General features: G+C 35.6%; 2 protein-coding genes across 2 annotated transcripts; both read left to right on the top strand.

Moving 5' to 3' along the window:
• Positions 1 to 634: 634 nt before the first annotated feature.
• LOC107153572 (olfactory receptor 143-like) lies at positions 635 to 1585 on the top strand. The gene has a single exon (XM_015499113.1). The coding sequence runs from the start codon at positions 659 to 661 to the stop codon at positions 1583 to 1585; it is 927 nt and encodes a 308-aa protein (XP_015354599.1). The 5' UTR covers positions 635 to 658.
• Positions 1586 to 8980: 7395 nt separating this feature from the next.
• LOC107153571 (olfactory receptor 143-like) lies at positions 8981 to 9952 on the top strand. Its single transcript, XM_015499112.1, has one exon. It carries the CDS (start codon positions 9005 to 9007, stop codon positions 9950 to 9952), a length of 948 nt encoding a protein of 315 aa, XP_015354598.1. The 5' UTR covers positions 8981 to 9004.
• The last annotated feature ends 11249 nt before the right edge of the window (positions 9953 to 21201 follow it).

The following is a 21201-nucleotide window of genomic DNA, read 5'->3' as shown; positions in this document are numbered from 1 at the left end:
CTGGAACTATGGGTCATGAGATAGATTTCCATGTGAGTGAGGTTATGTTTTGGAGGCTCATGTGAAGTTATTGTTTTGCTTCTTGTGAGTGAAAAGAACCTTATGGAAACATTTTCAAATATAAATCCTGGTATATTCTTAGGGTTTCTCAGCTAGCATGTGAGAGACTGATCTAAGCTGATTGCTATTACTGCTCTCATTATGAGACACTTTGTTCCCTCAGGATAGTGAAGAGGAAGGCCCTTGAGGTCCAGCATCAGTGAAACCTCCAGGGGAACTAGGTAAGCACTGAACCATCTTTGTATTGAAACAGTCCCTTCAAACCAAAGCTACATAATTCATGGATCTGGAAAAGTCCACACATTAGTTGAATTCAAGTGAACAGTGGGAGGAAATGCTGGCCAGAGACACTGGGAGGTCAGTTAACATTTTTCCTTGACAGAAAAAATAGATGGGGAATGGAGTAAATGGGGATTTCTAAAGGACCATAAGAGGAAGTTTTGGTCTTTGGAGGCCTTACTGTGTGTCTTCAGACAACTCTAAGCTTGGAAACCAGCAGCTCCTCCTCTCCTTCTGGTATTAAACAGTAAGGGTTCATTGTTAACATCTCTTTCTATTCTTTTTTTTCCTACAGGTCCCACACCTGAAGCCAGAAGCTATGGAAAATGACTCCTCCGTGACAGAATTCATCCTTATGGGACTAACAGACCAACCTGAGCTGCAGCTGCCCCTGTTCTTCCTGTTCTTGGTGAACTATGCTGTCACTGTGGTGGGAAACTTAAGCTTAATGAATTTAATTTTCCTGAATTCACACCTTCACACCCCCATGTACTTTTTCCTCTTCAATCTGTCCTTCATTGACTTCTGTTATTCATTTGTCTTCACCCCCAAAATGCTGATGAGCTTTGTTTCAGAGAGGAACATCATCTCCTTTGCAGGATGCATGACTCAGTTATTTTTCTACTGCTTTTTTGTGAACTCCGAGTGCTATGTGCTGACAGCCATGGCCTATGATCGCTATGTGGCCATCTGTCAGCCTCTGCTGTACAGGGTGGTCATGTCCCCTAGAGTCTGTTCTCTGCTGATGTTGGGTTCTTACTTGATGGGGTTTGCTGGTGCCATGGTACACACAGGGTGCATGATCAGGCTCAGCTTTTGTGACTACAACCTCATTAACCATTATATGTGTGACATTGTCCCACTGCTCCAGCTCTCCTGCAGCAGCACATATGCCAATGAACTTGCAAAATCTGTTGTCGTGGGGACAGTTATCATTGTATCTAGCCTCATTATCTTCATCTCCTATGCTTTGATTCTTTACAATATCATTCATATGTCTTCAGCTAAGGGTTGGTCCAAAGCCATGAGCACCTGTGGTTCTCACATAGTAGCTGTTGGCCTGTTCTATGGATCTGGGCTGCTCACTCATGTCAAGCCATCATCTTCTGGGTCTGTGGACCAGGGAAAATATTTCTCACTTATTTACACTTTTGTGGTGCCAGCGCTGAACCCTCTCATTTACAGCCTCAGGAACAAGGATGTCAAAGTTGCTCTGAAGAGAACCCTGAAGAGAGTCACAAACTGAGCAGAACCAGTAGGGATGCCTTAGTTTCTATTCCCTTTGTTGAATTTTATTGCTTCTTGCTCCTTCTACTTACTTTCCTTCTCTTCTTTCTTCTGTTCATCTTTCTTTAAAGACTGGGTAGTATTTCTGGTGTAACACCTTTCCCTCTCTCACCATACGACATAACCATGTGGGCTTAGTGGCTTTGTGAGTCCCTTCTAAGGAGGCTTCAACCTGATCTTTATTTCCCGTATAAAATGAGCCACTGGGCTGATATTTTTCCTATCTAAAGATGACCTCCTGTTTTCATTCTTGTATATCTTCTCTATCCAGGGAAGCCCAAGGAGTTGTGTTTTTTTCTGACAAGTTCATTTATTTCTCACTCTTCGGAGACAACTGTACAAAATTTTTCCAGTTTTTGGTGTTTTATTACCTATAACTGCATGAAAACATAGGTCAAGGCAAAAATTGTGGACAAAGTCAATGTACATTTTTTCAGGTTTCTTCAACATGACTTTAGTGATGTGCCTCTTCTGGGAATTTATTCTTATATCTGTGATGATAGTGTGTGCTTTATTAGACTATATTTCTATTCCTATGTATATGTGAGGATGGATGAGACCCACACTATGCCCACCTTTGTCAAAACTCACCCATAGTGACACAGCATTGGTTGATTGCTAGACTGTAATAAATAGAATTGAAATTGTCACCTATTTGTCCATGTATTTGTGGATTGTGTCTTTGGCTTTGCTTCAAATTTGCACAGTGATATTCCTGACTTAGACCTTGTTGTCATGTGTAAGGTCAATGTCCTTTGTCTTCCCAGCTGCATACTGAGTATTCCTTTTTACAAAGGAAAGTGTACTTTTACCTTTAAAAACACAAAACAAAAATGTATGGGATAAATATTACCCAACTGCAATTTATTTTTTCAATTTGATTTATTCTAGTCTGTTAGAAGTCTGTGGCCCATATTATCTGCTGCATTCTTTTCAAATAACTTTTAAATGTATATATTGTTTTCCTGTTCCCTGTATCAGGAAATGATTCTGTGATTTGCTTATGGCTGTACACCTAATGATCCAGATTCTCTTGTGCATTTAACCATTTTTGGTGGGGGGGGGGCTTTTGGGCATCCTAGGAAGAAAAAGGAAGGAAGGAAGGAAGGAAGGGAAGGAGGGAAGGAAGGAAGGAAGGGAAGGAAGGAAGATTAAGGAACAGAGAGAACTTCTGGAAAGTTGTTTCAGCTTGAGCCTGAAAATTGGGTTTTTATGAGATAATGCCCTGAGTAAGATTCCCATAGCAGGGATGATCTATGAGGCTTTGGTGGCTAAGGGAAACATGCCATGCACCTGCAATATTCTGATTTATAGTGGTGTAAACTGGACAACCTACAAGGAAGCCTTTAATCTCAACCTTTTTCTAAGAGTGAATATTTTTCCGAAGATATGAGGCTGAGTTCATGCCAAGGATCTCTGGTGAGACATGTCATTGTTTCCATAGCAGCATAATCCTATCAGACATTATGCAATTGTTTAGAGTAAATGAAAAAGTTATGTATAGTAAAAAGAATAGAAAATTGTGCTCTTATTAATTTTCTTGTTGTGTGTGTTACAGAGAAATTATTTATTTTCCATGGTGGATGAATCCTTGTCAGGAGACAACAGTTCATTATCCCTGAGATTATTATATTTGTTATTTTTCTATGGTTCTACAATATTGGTTCATAAGAATAACTTTAGAAGATAATGATGCCAACTAAATACTTTAATTCAATCTTTACTGCAATATTTTTGTCACTATTATAATGTTTTGAAATGCTATTCCTCTAGAAGTGGCTCAATGACCAGTGTATAGTTTCATTCTTTCATCTATATTTAGCACAGTGCCTGGTTTAAAAAAAAGAGCTTACCACTGTTTTGAATTTCACTCTAAAAAATATGTATTTTAATAAAGACATAGAATGCTTTCACTAGGACACAGAATGAGCTGTATTACATCCACGTTTATAAAACCCTGCATAATTAACAAAAAGGTGAAAAGTGAGTCTCAGACATAGCACATTATCTGTGGTCTGAGAATGATATTGGAGTCAGTGGTGCAGCCTGGTGGAGAACCAATCAGAGGTAGCCTGGCTCTGTACTGTGATGTCAATGGCTCAAATTTTCAGGTTAAATCTATAGTATTGACCTGGCAAATGCAGTTGATTTATTTTTTCAATAAAGACCAAATTTAGCCAGCTGTGGTGGCACATGCCTTTAATCCCAGCAGCTTGGGAGGCTGAGGCAAGAGGATTGCAAGTTCAAAACCAGCCTCAGCAAAAGCGAGACCCTAAGCAACTGAGACCATCTCTAAATTAAAAAAAAAAACAAACTACAAAATAGGGCTGAGGATGTGTCACAGTGGTTGAGTGCCCATGAATTCAATCCCTGGTACCCTCCCATACCAAAACAAAAACAAAAATAAAAACAAAAACAACCCCCCCAAATTTAGCAATATCTATAACTAAATTACTTAAATTCAAGGTAAGTTTTATGAATTAATATAATATGTAAATTTAACATAGACTAATTTTAGAACATGTATGTTTATTTGATAATTATTAAATATTTAGATGTTTTGTATGTGTAGTCGATTAAACATATTTATATTGCCATGTACTACTTTCTTCTCCTACTGTTTTTTCATATTGGCAATTTCAAATGTAAAATCTTCGTTCTACTGATATTGAACGCCATATTAACACAGGTTAAAGACATGCGAATATTGGCTTATTAATGAAAGGTTTTTAAGTACTTCTACACAGTTCTCAATCTTTGTCCCTCATGAATAAAGTCCAGAACAGAGCTATTTAACTATATAGCATGGCCGACAGAATGGCAAGTGGGGCATAGGAAAGCATCGTGTGTGCCCAGAATTGTCAACTTGGACCTGGTACATTTGGGGTTTCTCTTTGAGTGTCCTGAGAGGTCAAGAGTAAGGAGATCTGATATGACAGTGTACCATGTGTTTGGCAGGAGTAAGAGAATGAGATGAAGTGAATTCCCTGCTCCATTATAATAGCCGAAAGAGGTGCCCCGCCACCTGGATGTCAGGTATAGCAGTCACAGGAGAAGGAATGGAGCCACTGTGGGCAAAAGAACTCTGGACTGTTGGTGGAGATTATGTTTCATGTGCCCAAGGAGTACAGGTCTTTGACACCCACCTGCAATCCTAGGCACTTGGGAGGTAGAGGCAGGAGGATTGTAAATTCAAGGCCAGCTTCAGCCATTTTCCAAAACCACTGTTTCAAAATACAAGAGTTGAATGTGCTGGGGATATAGTTGAATGGTAGAACATTCCTGGATTCAATCACCAGTACCCCAGTAATAAGAAGTAGGTAAGTAATTAAATAAATAGTAAACAATAAAATAAAATTAATGTTAATTACCTTCAGTAAAAATAAATAAAGACTATATAATTTTCTGTAAACTAACCTAGAGTTAAAAATGAGCTTATTATTAGTCTTTCTTATAGAATGACTCAAATAATTCTATGTATGGCTTTGTATTTTCTGTAAAACCTGCTTGAATTTTAGTATTCTAATCAAAGAGGTGCTTCATTGCCTTTTAAAAATGTCCCTCAAAGCCTTGCCGTGGATCTTGTGCCATGCCTGATGTTAAAAGTCTAGCAATGCTTAAATTCTATAGGAACTTAAAACAACTTTAAAAATGCATTAATAAATGAAACCCAATGGACAATGATTGATGAGTTCTTAGCAAAATTTACAAAGAATGGACTTAAATAATAAAGATTTCATGTTTTATAAAGACGAGTTCCTATGTTTTCTGCTGATTTTTCTTTTCTTTCTTTCTTTTTTATTGCTTAAAACAAAATTAAGTCCTAGAAGAAATCAGGTTTATTCAAGCTTTTATTTGTTAAAAAGACTATTTTGTTTTTCAATTCTGGTTACATGAACTACCAGTTTTACAATGAAGTGTTATGTGTTATTGATACAAAACCTATAAAACTTACAAAATCTGATAGTCTGGATATAATGCTGTAAATCATGATTGTTATCTTAATAACTAAATTTTGCTTGTTAAGTCACAAAGTTATGAAAGTATCAATCAACCTTATATATGGTTTGTAGCCATTTTAAGTAGTGTGAACAAGGTTAAAGGCAAATTTGCTTTATTCAACCTCTATTTCAAGAAAAATTTAAGGTTTAGAGATGTTGATATAGGATATGTATAAGATTGTCAATTTTAGAAGGTTTTTATTTTTATTTTGGCGCAAACTGCTTATTAATATAATAATATATAATATATCACATATAATAGTAATATAATAATTTATCTTGTTTACAAAGTACATTTAATTATGTATGGATGTTCATAACTGGAAGGATGACATTAATTCTTGTATACTATGTTCCAAGTTTTTACACTCTAAAGATGTTAGGACATATGGGTTAAACAGTCTACCCACATGGGGATTAACCATGATTTACATAAGCAGGACACCAGCTGTTAGACCCTCTTTAGGCAGATCTGACATGACTGCTTTTTACAAAGCTGGGCTTGTTGGTTGGATAAAGAAGATAGAACTAAAGAGACTGTGCTTAGTAGTTCACATGTATTATGCAGACTGGATGGCTTTGCTTTTATTAATGTTTTTTAGTTTTCCGGCCTAAGAGATGATTTTTCAAAAAACTTCCATTGCTTAATATTGTCTAAAAAGGGGTCTTGAGGTATTAATCCATAAACTGACAGTTTCCCTCTTACATGGGACCACTCAGGTCAAAGAACAGGACAAAGGTCCCACATCATGAGACAAGAGATGCTTGTCAAATAATCAGCGATGTACTTAATGAAATCATTCAGAGATCATGACATCATTTGTTGAATTCCAATAAAAATAAAAATTTTCTCTAGTTTATAAATCTCTGCATTTTTTTCATGTATTTTAACTTTTTGCTGTTTCTTCTTTGCAATATCCACATAACCATTTTTCTTTTAAATAACCTGTGTTGGAAATACATAGCATGTTATTTGTTGTTACTGTTTTATTTTTTGAATGGACCATTTCTGTACAGGCAACACACATTATATGATTGTGATAGACTGTTTTCACGCTGTACATAATATAATCCTGTCTGATTAGCACATGCCAAACCTTGAGGACAAGTATATGTTAATAATAACCATTTTACCATAATCTTTGAAGAAAATTATTTAAAAAAAATCTTTTATTTTCTCCTTGATGGTACAATTGATAGCAATTCTGTTGGATCTCTTTTCACTGCACTGGAGAGCCCATATGAGATTAAAACCAAGCAGAAGCAAGCAATACAAATGTTGGGAGAGAGACACAGCCCCACAATAAGACTGAACCCTGCCTGGTTAATATGAAACCATTTATGTCCTTGTACTATCAGCTCCCCATGTCTTCTGGCACAGGTTGCCTTTAGGAGGTTTGACTTGGATTTGCTGTATTTATGGTTAGGTTTGATGAAGAATGGACAGCCATGTAGAAATGTGATTGGCAAAAAAGATTAGATCTAATATACTTGAATAAAAGGAGAATCCCGGAAAGGTTGTGTGTTCTATTTCTTAGTCTTTATGTGGCATTCCCTCCTCCTGAAGATGGAGGTGGAAATTTGTGGAATGAGGGTCTTATGGTCTTCCCTCAAACCAGGAAGATTGGAGAATTACTTTATGTCCAGCTCCTACAAAGAAAGGTGAGAAAAGATTGGAATTACATTTCTAGACTTCATGGCTTAATTTGGGGAGAGGGGTTCTAATTTCTCCACCTGCCTTGAGGAAAATAACTGTTATTTTCTGTGACCTGCCTTGGGGGATTAATGAAAGTAGGAAAAGAAGTGAGACATGGTCAGAAATAAACTTCATTCTGAACACTTCAAATGTCCTTCAGTTCAAATTACTCTGCATGCAAAAGTGCCATTGGAGTATTGTTTTCAGAACTTCTAGACTACCCCAGGGACATTTCACAGCATCTATAGAAAGAGTTGATGATCACACTAGTATTTTATTTGCATATGTACACAGGGAAGGGCTAGCACTGTGATCTGATAAATGCCAAGGATGTGGTGCATTCAACAGCCCTACAGCTAAGCCTACCTCCTTCAAATATCAGTAGTGCCAGGTTTAAGAAACCCTAGTGTATGTGAACATGTGTGTGGAACAGAGGAATATGTAAGTGGTACTATCAGGTCTTTTTATATGCCAGGCAAGAAGCTAATGGTTTGCCAGAATCATGTTATTCCAACAACCCAATAAGATAGCATTTTATGGACCTCATTATATGTATTTGAATAAACAAGAGTCAGAAAAGTTCTATCATTTGTTGAAAGTCTCTTTGTTAGGACATTCAAAGTCTGTATTTAACTTCAGACTGATTTAAGAACTTACCCCTATTCTTTGAGACTTTTCTGCTACAACATTCTTCATTAGTATGAACTCCAAAGTATGTAGAGTTTTAAGTCTATGGTCTAAAATTTATTAATGCAATCCTTTAGCCTGAAGGAATATGCTGGAACTGGCAAGTGACTATACCCTGGACAGTCCTCCTGTAGATCTCTGCATTGGATGTTGAGGGGAATGGCCATGGAGACCACACCCTACTTTGCCCTGGGGATCAGGAATTCCTAGTGGGAAATTACAAATTGAGTATTCCCTTTGAATCTCAAAAGACCCAATGCTCATTAATTTCTAACCTCAAGGTGCTCATCCAACTTGGGAAGAAATTGTAAAGGAGAGCATAATTCTCTGTGCTTCTAAATAACTTTCTAGAGGACATGAGATAGATTTCCATGTGAGTGAGGTTATGTTTTGGAGGCGCTCATGTGAAGTTTTTGTTTTCCATTTGCAAATGAAGAGAAACTTCTGGAGATATTTTCAAATAGAAATCTCAGTATATTTTTGAGAGTTGCTTTGCTAGCATGTGGGAGACAGATCTAAGCTGATTGCTATTATCTCTCTCATCATGAGAAATTTGCTCTCTTAGGACAGTGGGTAGGAAGGCCCTTGATGTTCAGCATTAGTGAGGCCTCCAAGGAAACTAGGTGAGCACTGAACCATCTTTTTGTAAAAGTTTCCCTTCAAGCACAAAGCTATATAAAGCATGGGTTTGAAGAATACCAATTATTTATTGTTATTCAGCCAGAGTGAAGACCGAGTGAAGGGAAAGAAAGAAATGCTCTTCAGAGGCACTAGGAGGTCATTTAGCATTATTCCTGGACATAGACAAAAAAGTAAATGGGGATTTTTCAAGGATCAGCATAGAAAATCTTGTGTTTTGGAGGCTTTGCTGTGTGTTTTCAGAAAAACTTGAGCTTGGAAACCAGCAATTCTAGATCTCCTTCTGGGGTTAAATAGTAAGGGCTCATTTTTAGCATCAACTTCTATTCTTCTACAGGTCTCATCCTTGAAGCCAATGGCTATGGAAAATGACTCCTCCGTTACAGAGTTCATCCTTATGGGATTAACAGACCAACCTGAGCTGCAGCTGCCCCTGTTCTTCCTGTTCTTGGTGAACTATGCTGTCACTGTGGTGGGAAACTTAAGCTTAATTCATCTAATTTGCTTGAATTCACACCTTCACACCCCCATGTACTTTTTCCTCTTCAATCTATCCTTCATTGATTTCTGTTATTCATCTGTCTTTACTCCTAAAATGCTGATGAGCTTTGTTTCAGAGAGGAACATCATCTCCTTTGCAGGATGCATGACTCAGTTATTTTTCTACTGCTTTTTTGTGAACTCCGAGTGCTATGTGCTGACAGCCATGGCCTATGATCGCTATGTGGCCATCTGTCAACCTCTGCTGTACAGGGTGGTCATGTCCCCCCGGGTCTGTTCTCTGCTGATGTTGGGTTCTTACTTGATGGGGTTTGCTGGTGCCATGGTGCACACAGGGTGCATGATCAGGCTCAGCTTTTGTGATTCTAACCTTATTAACCATTATATGTGTGAGATTTTCCCCCTTCTTCAGCTTTCCTGTAGCAACACCTATGCCAATGAGCTTGTGAGTTCTGTTGTTGTGGCAACTGTTGTTATTGTGTCTAGCCTTGTTATCTTCATCTCCTATGCTTTGATTCTTTACAATATCATTCATATGTCTTCAGCTAAGGGTTGGTCCAAAGCCATGAGCACCTGTGGTTCTCACATAGTAACTGTTGGCTTATTCTATGGATCTGGGCTGCTCACTCATGTTAAACCATCCTCTTCAGGGTCTTTTGGCCAGCGTCTATTTTTCCTGGTGTTTTCAGTGTTTAACACTCTTGTGGTGCCCATGCTGAATCCTCTCATTTATAGCCTCAGGAACAAGGATGTCAAGCTTGCTCTGAAGAGAACCCTGTACAGAATTAAACTGAATGAATAGTGGGGCTGCGTTAGTATCTGTCCCCATTTGTGTGTCTTTTCTCCCCCTCCTGGTCCTCCAGCTCAATTTCGGTCTATTTCTTCTCTTCATCTTTCTTTCTATAGTATGGAAAGGACTTCTACTTCAGTATTTTTCATTTTCTATTGTGTGGGCCTATTCTTGGAATTGAAACTCATTCTGAGTCTCATGGTAGCTCCAATGTGGTCTGTGTTTCCCTTACTAGGTTGAGACACAGGCCTGATATATTTTCCCACCTAAAGGTAATATTGCCTCCTATTTTTCCTCTTGTATATTTTTTCTTTTCTTCTTATTTTTTAAAAATATCCTTTTCTATTCCACATAGAGAGATCCAGGATTTGTGTATTTTCTGACAAGTTCATATATATATATTTTTTCTGAAACAATTAAACTCTTTTCTGTTTCAAGAGTTTTATTATCTGTGACTATATGGAAACAGAAGGTCTGACAAAAATCGTGAACAAGATCAATGTTGAAAAAATTTGCCACTTTCTCAGCATTTTTTTTTTTGATACTGGTGCACTCAACCACTGAGCCACATCCCCAGCTCTATTTTATATTTTATTTAGAGACAGGGTCTCACTGTCTCACTTTCTGTCATTATCTTGAACAATTCAGGACAGAGGTCTTTAGGAATTGTATTATTTTCAGGGAATAATGATACATTATCCCTGAAATTTTTATGTTTATATGAAGACATCATGGATTTTGAAAAGTTCTAAAACTTTGGTTTATTAGAATAGCCTTAGAAAATAATGATGCAGTTAAGAACTTTAAGGCTTGGATCCTCATTGTTGCTGAGACTGGCTTTGAACTTGAGATCCTACTGCTTCAGCCTCCTGAGCTCTGGGAGGCATGCACTACCATGCTCAGCTTTTCTCAGCATTCTTTTGGTGATGTTTCCTATTTTGAAATTTTATCTGTACAACTACGATGGATCTGTGTGCTTTACTTGACTAAGGATCTATTCTTATGGTTGTGTGAGGCTGGAAGAGCCAAACCTACCCATAATGAGAATGCACAGCTTGACTGTATTTATTCATAAATAGAAATGAAATTCTTTCTCACCTATTTTCCTTGTTTCTGTGGATTGTGTCTTTTTGTTTTAAAATTGCACAATAATTCTCTCCTGGCTTAGATTACAGTATCATGTGTAATGTCAGGATTTTTTTGTTTCTGTCCTTTGCAATGAAATTTCTAGTTTCCTTCTTTAAAAAACACAAATAAAAATATATGGGATGAATTTTGCACTATTGGGTTTTGTTCTTCTCAATGTGTAATTTTGACTTCTTTTTCTCTCAGAAGAATACTTTGATTTGGTGACCATATCATACTACATTCTTTACAAATCCTATTAAACCATTTCCAGAGGAAGAAATGATTAAGTTATTTGCTTAAGGGCATAAAGCTGAAGATGCAGAGCCCAGTACTTGATCCCAATGTGATTCCTGTAGAGGGGGGGGGGGAATGGGAAGGAAAGAAAGGAGGACTGTGAAGGAACAGAGAGGGCTTCTGGAAGTTGTTTTGGTGTGAGACTGATATTAGGGCTTCAGTGGTGATAATGTATGGGGCAAGATTTTTATAGCAGAGAAATGATCTATAAGACTTCAACAGCTAACTAGAAAAATGTCATGAACCTGTAGATAAGTCTTATTTTAAATAGGGTGAGCTACAAGGAAACTTCCCTCTTGATCTGTTAAAATAGTGAACATTTTCCTGGAGTGGTGAGGCTGAGTTCAGGTCAAGCCTCTCTAATGAGACAGATTACTATTTCCATAGTAGTCCAATCCTGTTAGAAAAAATGCCATAATTTAAACTAAAGAGTTATTCATAACAAAATTATTAGAAAATTGGAACGGGGCATGTAGCTCAGTGGTAGAGTATTTGCCCATCATGTGCAAGACCCTGAGTTCAATTTCAAGAACCACAAAAAGTTAGAAAATTGTGCTTTACAAAATTTTCTTCCTGTGTGTTATGCAGAAGATATGTTGTCTACTTTCTGTCATTATCTTGAACGAGTTCAGGACAGAGGTCTCTTAGGAAATGTATTATTTTCAGGGGATAATGATACATTATCCCTGCAGTTTTTATGTTTATATGAATATCATGAATTTTGAAAAGTTCTAAAACTTTGATTTATTAGAATAGCCTTAGAAAATAATGATGCAGTTAAGAACTTATTCAATCTTATTAAAATTATTGCCCTTAGAGCAGAGAGCTAAGTATTTATATGTTTCCCAATATTTTTATCACTCTTATAATGGTTTGAAATGTTATCCTCATGAACTATCTTAATGAACAGTGACTACTTTAAAATTTTTTTATTTGTTTTAGTTAGTTATGCATGACAGTAGAATGCATTTATGCACTTTGATATAAATCAGACATAAGTGGGGTATAATTTCTCATTTTCTTGATTGTCCATGTTGTAGAATCACATCAGTCATGAAGTCATACATGTCCATAAGGTAATAATGTTTGTTTCATCCTACTGTCCTTCCTATCCCCATATCCCCTCCCCTCCCTTCACTCCCCTCTACCTAAAGTAGCTCTATTCTTCCCTAGTGCGCCCCCCCCCCCACTTTGTTGTGAATTAGCATCTGCATATCAAAGAAAACATTTGGCCTTTGGATTTTTGGAATTGGCTTATTTTGTTTAGCATGATATTCTCAAACTCCATCCATTTACCAGCAAATGCCATAATTTAATTCTTCTTTAAAGCTGAGTAACATTTCATCGAATAAATGTACCACATTTTCTTTATCCATTCATCTATTGAAGGGCACCGGTGGTTGATTCCATAGTTTAGCTATTGTGAATTGAGCTGCTGTAAATATTGATGTGGGCACGTCACTGTAGTATGCTGATTTTAAGTTTTTTCGTTTATATTCGTCACAGTGCCTGGTTTTAAAAAAAGAAACTTTACACTGTTTGGCTTGAATTTTTCTCTAAAGCATATATTTTAGTAATTATGCAGAATGCTTTCATTAGGGCATAGAATGATATATATTACATCTATGTTAATAAAACCTACATAATTAACAACAAGGTGAAAATGAGTCACAGACATAGCACATTGTCTGCAGTTCGAGAATGATATTGGGGTCAATGGCACAGCCTAGTGGAGAATGAATGAAAGAGGCAGCCTGGCTCTTGTGCTGTGATATCAATGGTTCATTTGTAGGTCTACAGTATTGACAAATACTAACAAATGTAACTAACAAATATAGCTGATTTAATCTTTTAATTAAAACTACTTGTAATAACATTTATATCTAAAATTGTTTTAATTCTATATTTGAGTTTTAAAAATTAATCTATAAGTAAACTAAATGTAAAATGATTTTACAACATGAAAGCTTGTTTAACGATTATTGAATATTTGGATGTTTTGTAACTGTAGTTCATTAAAAATATAAATATTGACATATACACCCTTCTTATCCTCATGTTGTTGATTTCTCCATATGCACAATTTACATTGGAAAATCTTTTTCTATCTACATCGAATCTCATAGTAACACAGATTAAGGGCATAGCAACATTTTTTAATCTACAATCTTAATTTTGTTACGAGTTGATATAAGTAGATTTGGGAACAGGAATGTAAAAGGGCAATATACCAAGCTTTGCCTTTCAGGGAACATATGAAATTAGAAATCTTAGAAACTGAATGTTTTGGGCTGACGTAGTGGTACCTATTTACCCTCAAGTTCTTTTCATCACCCGAAGGGATTGAAAAGGTACCAGGTCATTTACTTGACATGTCATCAATGTTGGCTTAGTAAAGTTTGTAGCTACTTGTCCACAGTTCCCATTCCTTCTCCTTTATAAATCAAGATGGGACAGAGCTTTCTGAACACTGCAAGACAGACAGACAGAATGGCAAATGGAGTAGAGGTGATTGTACTGTGTTCAGGCCAATCAGGTAGGACCTGCTACAGTTTGGGTGTCTGGTTACTCTGGCAGATTGTGGTCCAGAAGGGAATAACTTTTAATGTCCTACCACATGGCAGGATAACTGTGGTTTACAAGAATTATAATCAATTTTGTATTTTCAAATATCTAGAAAAGAGAATTTTAAATGTTTCCAATTCAAAGAAATTTGGAGTGATGATGTGCCAGTTGCCCTGATCTGTTCATTATATGTTGTGTATGTAATATTAGACTGTCACCCTGTGCCCCATGAATATTCACAGATATTATGTGTCAATTAAAAATAAAACTAGAAAAATGCATTGTTAATAAAAAAAAAATTTGCTGCTTCTACTGTGACCACTGTTGAAGAAGGCAAGGGAAAGATTTTTTTCTTGACTTTGCTCATGTTCTCTGAGGTCTCATAGAATGACTAAACTTCTACCTTGCTTTGGGAGTAAAGGGAGACCCTTGTCTTCTTTTGTCCTGTTTTCCCCCAAAGGTAGAGCATCGGCTAATGGAGGAGGCTAATACTGGACCACCTTTTGCTTTGAGCGAGTCCACTCTGCAGTGGAGAAAGGGATCAGGCTAACTGAGCTTTCCTTCCATGACTGTTACTCTTTCCTCAACAACCCCTGTTTCATGTGCATGGATCTTTTAAAAGTCGCCTTTTCTCCAACCTGGAAGGAGAGTCCATTGTCTTCGTTCCTCCCCTCCCGCAGGGGGCAGCCTGATTCTGTGGTTGAGATTTATTGCTGCTTCTGCCTTATTTTTTCTTTCTGGCACATTTGTATCATCTTGGCATTTCCTTTCATGGTGGTAGTATAATTTGCCGATTCTGCTGCAGTGTGTGTGAAATTCAGAGATTCAGTGGAAGAAAAAAGGGGAACTCATTTTGGGCTCAGATTTCAGGCCCATATTTCTGTCCAGCTTTGTTCTGAATCCTGTTTGAAAAGTCCTTCTATATAAATATATAAACTATAAACATGTCTGTTGTTTCCCTTTAGATTTTTAATTCTTAGGGATGTACTCCTTTGTGTTAGAAATGAAAATTAAATTCACACTAAAACACATTAAGATGAAGTCTTTTTTGTTGAAGCTTCATAACTTTTCCTTAAAATGAAATTCTCTTCCTTCCCTTTTTACTTTCCACTTTTTCCTTCCTCTTTCTTTTTATATTAAGCACTAATATTTCTTAAAAGTAAAATATTGCACATTCCTTCTTTGTTGAATATTGTCATGCTCTTGGTGTCTCAGATATTTTGCTCGATTCTCTGCTACTTCTACTAACAAACACATACACACACGATTGACTATACCTGCTAACGGCACAGACCTCCATCCCTTGCCCCTTCTTCTGACTATAGATAAACACTCTTAAGTTCGTGTGTATTACTTTTTACAGTTTTTGAAATTCTACTCCCTACTTGTAAGCCCATAAATTATAATCAGAATAGTGTTATGTTTAAAAATGTACATACTGTCTTCATACTAAAACTAATCTTTTGCATCTTCTTTGTGAATTCAAAGTCATGTTTTTAATGTTTTTCTTCATGTTTGTTTTGATATAAGCAGCAGGTTTTTATTTATTTTTAATCCTGGATACCAAGGCCTGTGTAGGAGCATCTGCTGAGGTCACCTGGCACTTAAGCTCAGATCCCCTCCCTGTGTTGTCTATCTCAGTCCATTTCGCTTTCACTTGTTGGAAAGGCTCTTCTGCCTTTTCCAAAGTTCATGTACTTTCATTAAGATCAGTTACTTTGTCTCTATTTAAATAGCCATACACCTGTTAAATAATTGCTATAGAAACTGGCCTAAATTTTGTATTCAAAATGTGATTACACATATAGCAGCTTTAGAATTACTTGGTAGCCTAATTAATTGACATCCAGAATATTATAAGGAACTAAAAAAGCAGAACACACACACACAAATAAGCACACACACAAAAAAACTCCGTAAATAACCCTATTAGAAAATGGGCTAAAGAACCAAATAGACACTTCTCAAAAGAAGACATACAGATGACCAAGAAGTTTATAAAAAAGTCCAATGTCACTAATCATCAGGAAAATGCAAATCAAAACCAGAATGAGATATTATCTCACCTCAGAGTGATTATCATCAGAAAGACAAACAAACAAAACACAAAAGGTACATAGTGTTGGCAGGAATGTAAATTAGTGCAGACATTATGGAAAGCATAATGGCCTCAAAAAACTAAAAACAGAGCTATAATATGATCTAGCAATTCTGCTACTGGGTATATATCCAAAGAAGATTACATCATGATACCAAAAAGATACTTGCATCCCCATGTTTATTCCTGCACTATAATAGCTAACATATGGCATCAACCCAGATGCCCTTCAATGGATAAATGGATAAAATAATGCGGTGTTTTTTATTTATTTAAAAAAATAATGCCACAATGGGATATTTATTCAGCCATAAAAAAGAATGAAATCCAGTCATTTGCAGTATGCATGTAACTGGAGGTCATTATGTTAAATTAAATAAGCTGGACACTTAAAGACAAACATTACATGTTCTTACTCATTTGTAGACACTAGTAAGTCGGTCTCATAGAAAAATAGAATTAATAATGGTAACTAGAGACTAGGAAGGGGAAGAGTGAGAAGAAGTGGGAAAGTTCAATAAGGGGTCCAAAACACACAGTGGAGGGATTACTTCTAGTTTTTTTTTTGTATAGTAGTGTAACTCTTGGTTATGAGTCTATCATATATTTAAAAATTTCTAAAAAAGAAGACTGCAAAATTACCAACACATGAAAATGATTAGTGTTCGAACAGATGAAAATGCACTCAGAGACTAAGCCTGGGAGGGCTATTTTCATGGGCAGCAGAGTGTGTGGAGGATTGGCTCTTCTGCTTCATGAGTAGAATTCTTGGGACCATCCTGAGGTCCAGACACCTAGCAGGAATCAGAATCTGCCTTTAATGGAAGATCTAGTACTTAACAATTTATTGTTTTTGCTCTTGGTATTTGCTAATCCCATAATTTCAGTTTTTGTGGTAATTAGTGTTGTATTTTAGTAGGCATTGGATATTTACTTTAATGCTGTATATTATGTTTTCTGTTGTCACTATTATTTGTCTCCCCCTTTTCTGTTGGGTGCTGTTAATCTACAGGGACACAACAAGTTTACAGGATAGAGACTCTGCAGCTAAATAAATATAGCCAAAGGTGAGCACATCTTGCTTCACACACAAACTATCCACACTAGAACTTCAGTTATATCTCAATACAAAGAATAGAAGAGAGAAAACCCAATACTAACAACTAGGCCCCAGGTAGAAATGGATAGGTGTGCACCTCCAGATTCCACTCACAGATATCTACTCTTATGATAAAAACAGACAGAATTAACACAAAGGCTGTGGATACCACACCTCTGATGGAGTCTCAGTCTAAATCACTCAGGGACATTTTGGCAAGTTAAGACAGTCTCTAAAAAGGCCCACATAATAGTGGAAGAGAAAACCTGTTCCAACAGATACATAAAACCCAACAGAAAATACAAGAAATATGAAAAAACAAGGTAATATGACGACTCCTAAAATTCATAATTTATCAGCAACTGACCTCAAAGTTATTGAAATCAATGAAATATCAGATGAGGAATTTGAGTAATGATTATAAAAATGATCAAAGAATTTCAAGAGAGTACAGAGAAACAATTGAATGCATTAAGAAAGTCAGTACAGTATGTGAAGGAGAAATTCAATAAGGAGATGGAGATGTTGGAACAGAACCAAACAGAAACCTCAGAAATTAAAAACACAATAAATTCAATAAAGTGCTCAATTGAAAGTCTCTCTAATAAAATAGACCATGCTGAAAACAGATTCTCAGAGTTGAAAGAAAAAGTGGCTAGCCATGAATATTCTGACAGTATTAAAGAATAGAAAATAACAATGATCAGAATATATAGAAACTCTGAGACAACATTATTTGAGAATCACAGAATCAAAGAAGTTTGTGAAATGCAGGTAATAGAATGGACAAACTCTTCCAGGGAAATAATAACAGAAAATTTCCAAAACTTCAGTGTAAGATGGACATTCAGATACAAGAGGCATTCAGAACCCCAAATCTTTGAGATCATAAAAGAATATTTTCATTACACATTATGAGTAAAATACATAACATACAGAACAAGGATAGAATTTTAAAAGTCTCAAGAGAAAAATGTCAGGTCACGCTTAGAGGCAAGTCAATCAGAATTACTTCTGGTTTTTTAAATTCTAAAAGCCAGGAGGATTTGGTCTCCACAGTGATGTAGTCTAAGTCTTGAAAGAAAATAACCTAACCAAGAATACAATATCCAGTAAAGTTATCTTTCCAAATCATAGAAGAAATATAAAACTTTTTAAGATAAGCAGAAATAAAAAAAAAAAAACTAGGATTACAAAACTAGAGAACTTTAGTCAGAGATGTACTTCACACAGAAGAAGTAAAAAACAACCCTAGAGGTATCAAGTGAACAAATATTTTTTGACAAGTAGGTAAGCAAATAAGAAACATGACCAAATTAAACATTAGAAATAAATCAAAATCATAGGAATTAATAAAAAACCAAATGTAAATGGTCTCAACTCTTCAATTAAAAGACATATAGTAGTAGAATGGATCAAAAATCAATATTCAACTATAAGTTGCTTGCAAGAAACTCATCTTTCAGGCAGAGATAGCCACAGGCTGAAAGTGAAGGAATGAAAATTCATGTACCATGGAAATGGAACCTGAAAATAAGCACAAATAACTACTCTCACATCTGACAATGCAGATTTCAAATAAAAAATTAATCAGAAGAGAGAAAGAAGGTTACTTTATACTGGTAAAGGGAAAAATCCCAAAAGAAGATATAATGATATAAATATTTGTGGTACAAACTTCAGTGAACCTAATTACATAAAACAGACAGTACTTAGACTCAGATAGACCCCAGTACAACAGTGATTTCAACACTTCTCTAAACAATAGATAGATCATCCAGACAGACACAGTGAAGACTGTACCTGAAAATGCAAATCAAATGGACTTCACAGACATCTATAGAATATTTCACCCAACAAGAGCTGAATATATTTTGATCTCAGCAGCTCATGGAAACTTTGTGAGTTTCTTGAAAATAGACCACATTTTAGGACACAAAACAACTCTTAGAAAATACAAGAACTAATATAATTCCTTGCATCTTATTATATCATAATGGAATAAAATTAGAAATAAACACAAAAACACCATACAAAAACAATATAAATACATGGAGATTGAAAAATATGTCTTTGAAGAAGGAATTTAAAAATTCTAAGAATCAAATGAGAATTGTGGTTTAATATACTTGAACCTCTGGGACATGATAAAGGTAGTTTTAAGAGGAAAGTTTGTAACTATGAGTGCCTACATGAGAAAATCAGAAAGATCCCAAATAAACAAACTAACAATGCATCTCGAAGCCCTGGAGAAGAACAAACAAATTGCATGAAAGAAAAGGTAATAATTAAGATCAGAGCAGAAATCAGTGAAATAGAGAGAAAATAAAACAAAACAATACAATTTACTTAACATGTGCAAGGCCCTGAGTTCAATTCCCAGTACCAAACAAAACAGAATGAAACCCAAAACCAAAAAACAATACAAAAGATTAATGAAATTAAGAGTTGGTTAATAGAAAAGATAACCAAGATTGAAAAGTCCAAAATAAAGAAAATTAATAATAAAAAAGGAGAAGCCACCACAGACATCACAGAAATCCAGAGGATCATTAGTGACTTTTTAAATGCTTATGCTGCAATAAATTGGAAAACCTAAAATAAACAAATACCTTTCTAAACTCAATAGAACATAAACAGACAAAAAACCAGCCATGAGATAAAAGCAGTAATAAAAAGTCTTTCAAAAAAGACAAGCCAAGACCAAAAGTCTTCTCAGCTGAATTCTATCAGACCCAAAGGACTTAAAATCAGCATACTATAGTAACACAGTCACTTCAATGGTTATTATACAGCTCACTTCACAATAGCTAAGTTTGGATTCAACCTAGGCACCCTGCTGATTTTAAGTCCTTTGGGTTTAGACTGAGGAGTGGGATAGCTGGGTCAAATGGTGGTTCCATTCCAAGTTTTCTGAGGAATCTCCATACTGCTTTCCAGAACAGTTGCACCACTTTGCAGTCCCACCAACAATGTATGAGTATATCTTTCCCTCCACATCCTTGCCAACATAATTAGATGCCAACATTGAAACTAATTAATTAAGAATACAAGTAAAACCATATAATTGTTACTTGCATTCTTGAAAATTAGATGCAAAATTCTTACTAAAATATTAGCAAATTGTAGTCAACAACATTCTAACAATATTGCACATAATGACCAGTTGATGTTATCCCAGGAATGTAAAAATGGCTTAACATATGCAAATCAATAAATGTAATTCATCCACATAAACAGAATTAAAGACAAAAATCACTTAGTCATCTCAATAGATGCAAAATATCTTAAGACAAAATTGAGTACCCATTCATGATAAAAACTCTGAAGAAACTGGAGACAGAAGGAACCTATATCAACATCACAAAGGCTATACATGAGAAACCCCAAACCAACAAATGGGGAAAAACCGAAAGCATTTCTTTTAAAATATGAAACAGGACAAAAATATTCACTCTCATTCAATATAGCACTAAAAATTCTAACTAGAACAATTAGGAAATAAAAGGTATTAAAAAAGGAAGAAGTCAAATTATCATTGTTTGTAGATGATATGATCCTATACTTAGAAGATCCAAATTATCATTGTTTGTAGATGATATGATCCTATACTTAGAAGATCCAAAAAACTTCACTGTAGAATAAATAAACTCAGCAAAATAGCAGATTATAAAATCAACATACAAAAAGCAATAGCTTTCCTACATATCAATAATGTATCTACTGAGGAAGAAATCAGAAGAACAATTCAATTCACAATAGTCTCAAAAAATTACCAAGGAATAAATCTAATCAAGGAGTTAAAAGATGTACACAATTAAAACTATAGAACATTGAAGAAAGATGACAGAAGATAGAAAGACCTCCCATGTTCTTGGATAGGCAGAATAGATTATGGTAAAATGTTCATAGTACCAAAAGCAGTGAACAGATTCAATGCAATCCCCATCAAAGTACCAAGGGGATTCTTTACAGAACTAGAAAACAAAGTGCTAAAAATTTATTTGGAAGAATAAAGGACTCAGAATAACCAAAGCAGTTCTAAGCCAAAAAAAAAAAAAAAAAAAAAAAAAAAAA

Source organism: Marmota marmota, unplaced genomic scaffold, assembly GCF_001458135.2.
Source record: "Marmota marmota marmota unplaced genomic scaffold, marMar, whole genome shotgun sequence".
Taxonomy (NCBI): domain Eukaryota; kingdom Metazoa; phylum Chordata; class Mammalia; order Rodentia; family Sciuridae; genus Marmota; species Marmota marmota.
The sequence above is the reverse complement of the archived record's forward strand: the minus strand, read 5'-3'. Positions and strand labels throughout refer to the sequence as shown.

What these genes read in the sequence shown, in the direction of transcription:
- LOC107153572 (XM_015499113.1), top strand. Translation starts at nt 659, where the DNA reads ATGGAAAATGACTCCTCCGTGACAGAATTCATCCTTATGGGACTAACA.
- LOC107153571 (XM_015499112.1), top strand. Translation starts at nt 9,005, where the DNA reads ATGGCTATGGAAAATGACTCCTCCGTTACAGAGTTCATCCTTATGGGA.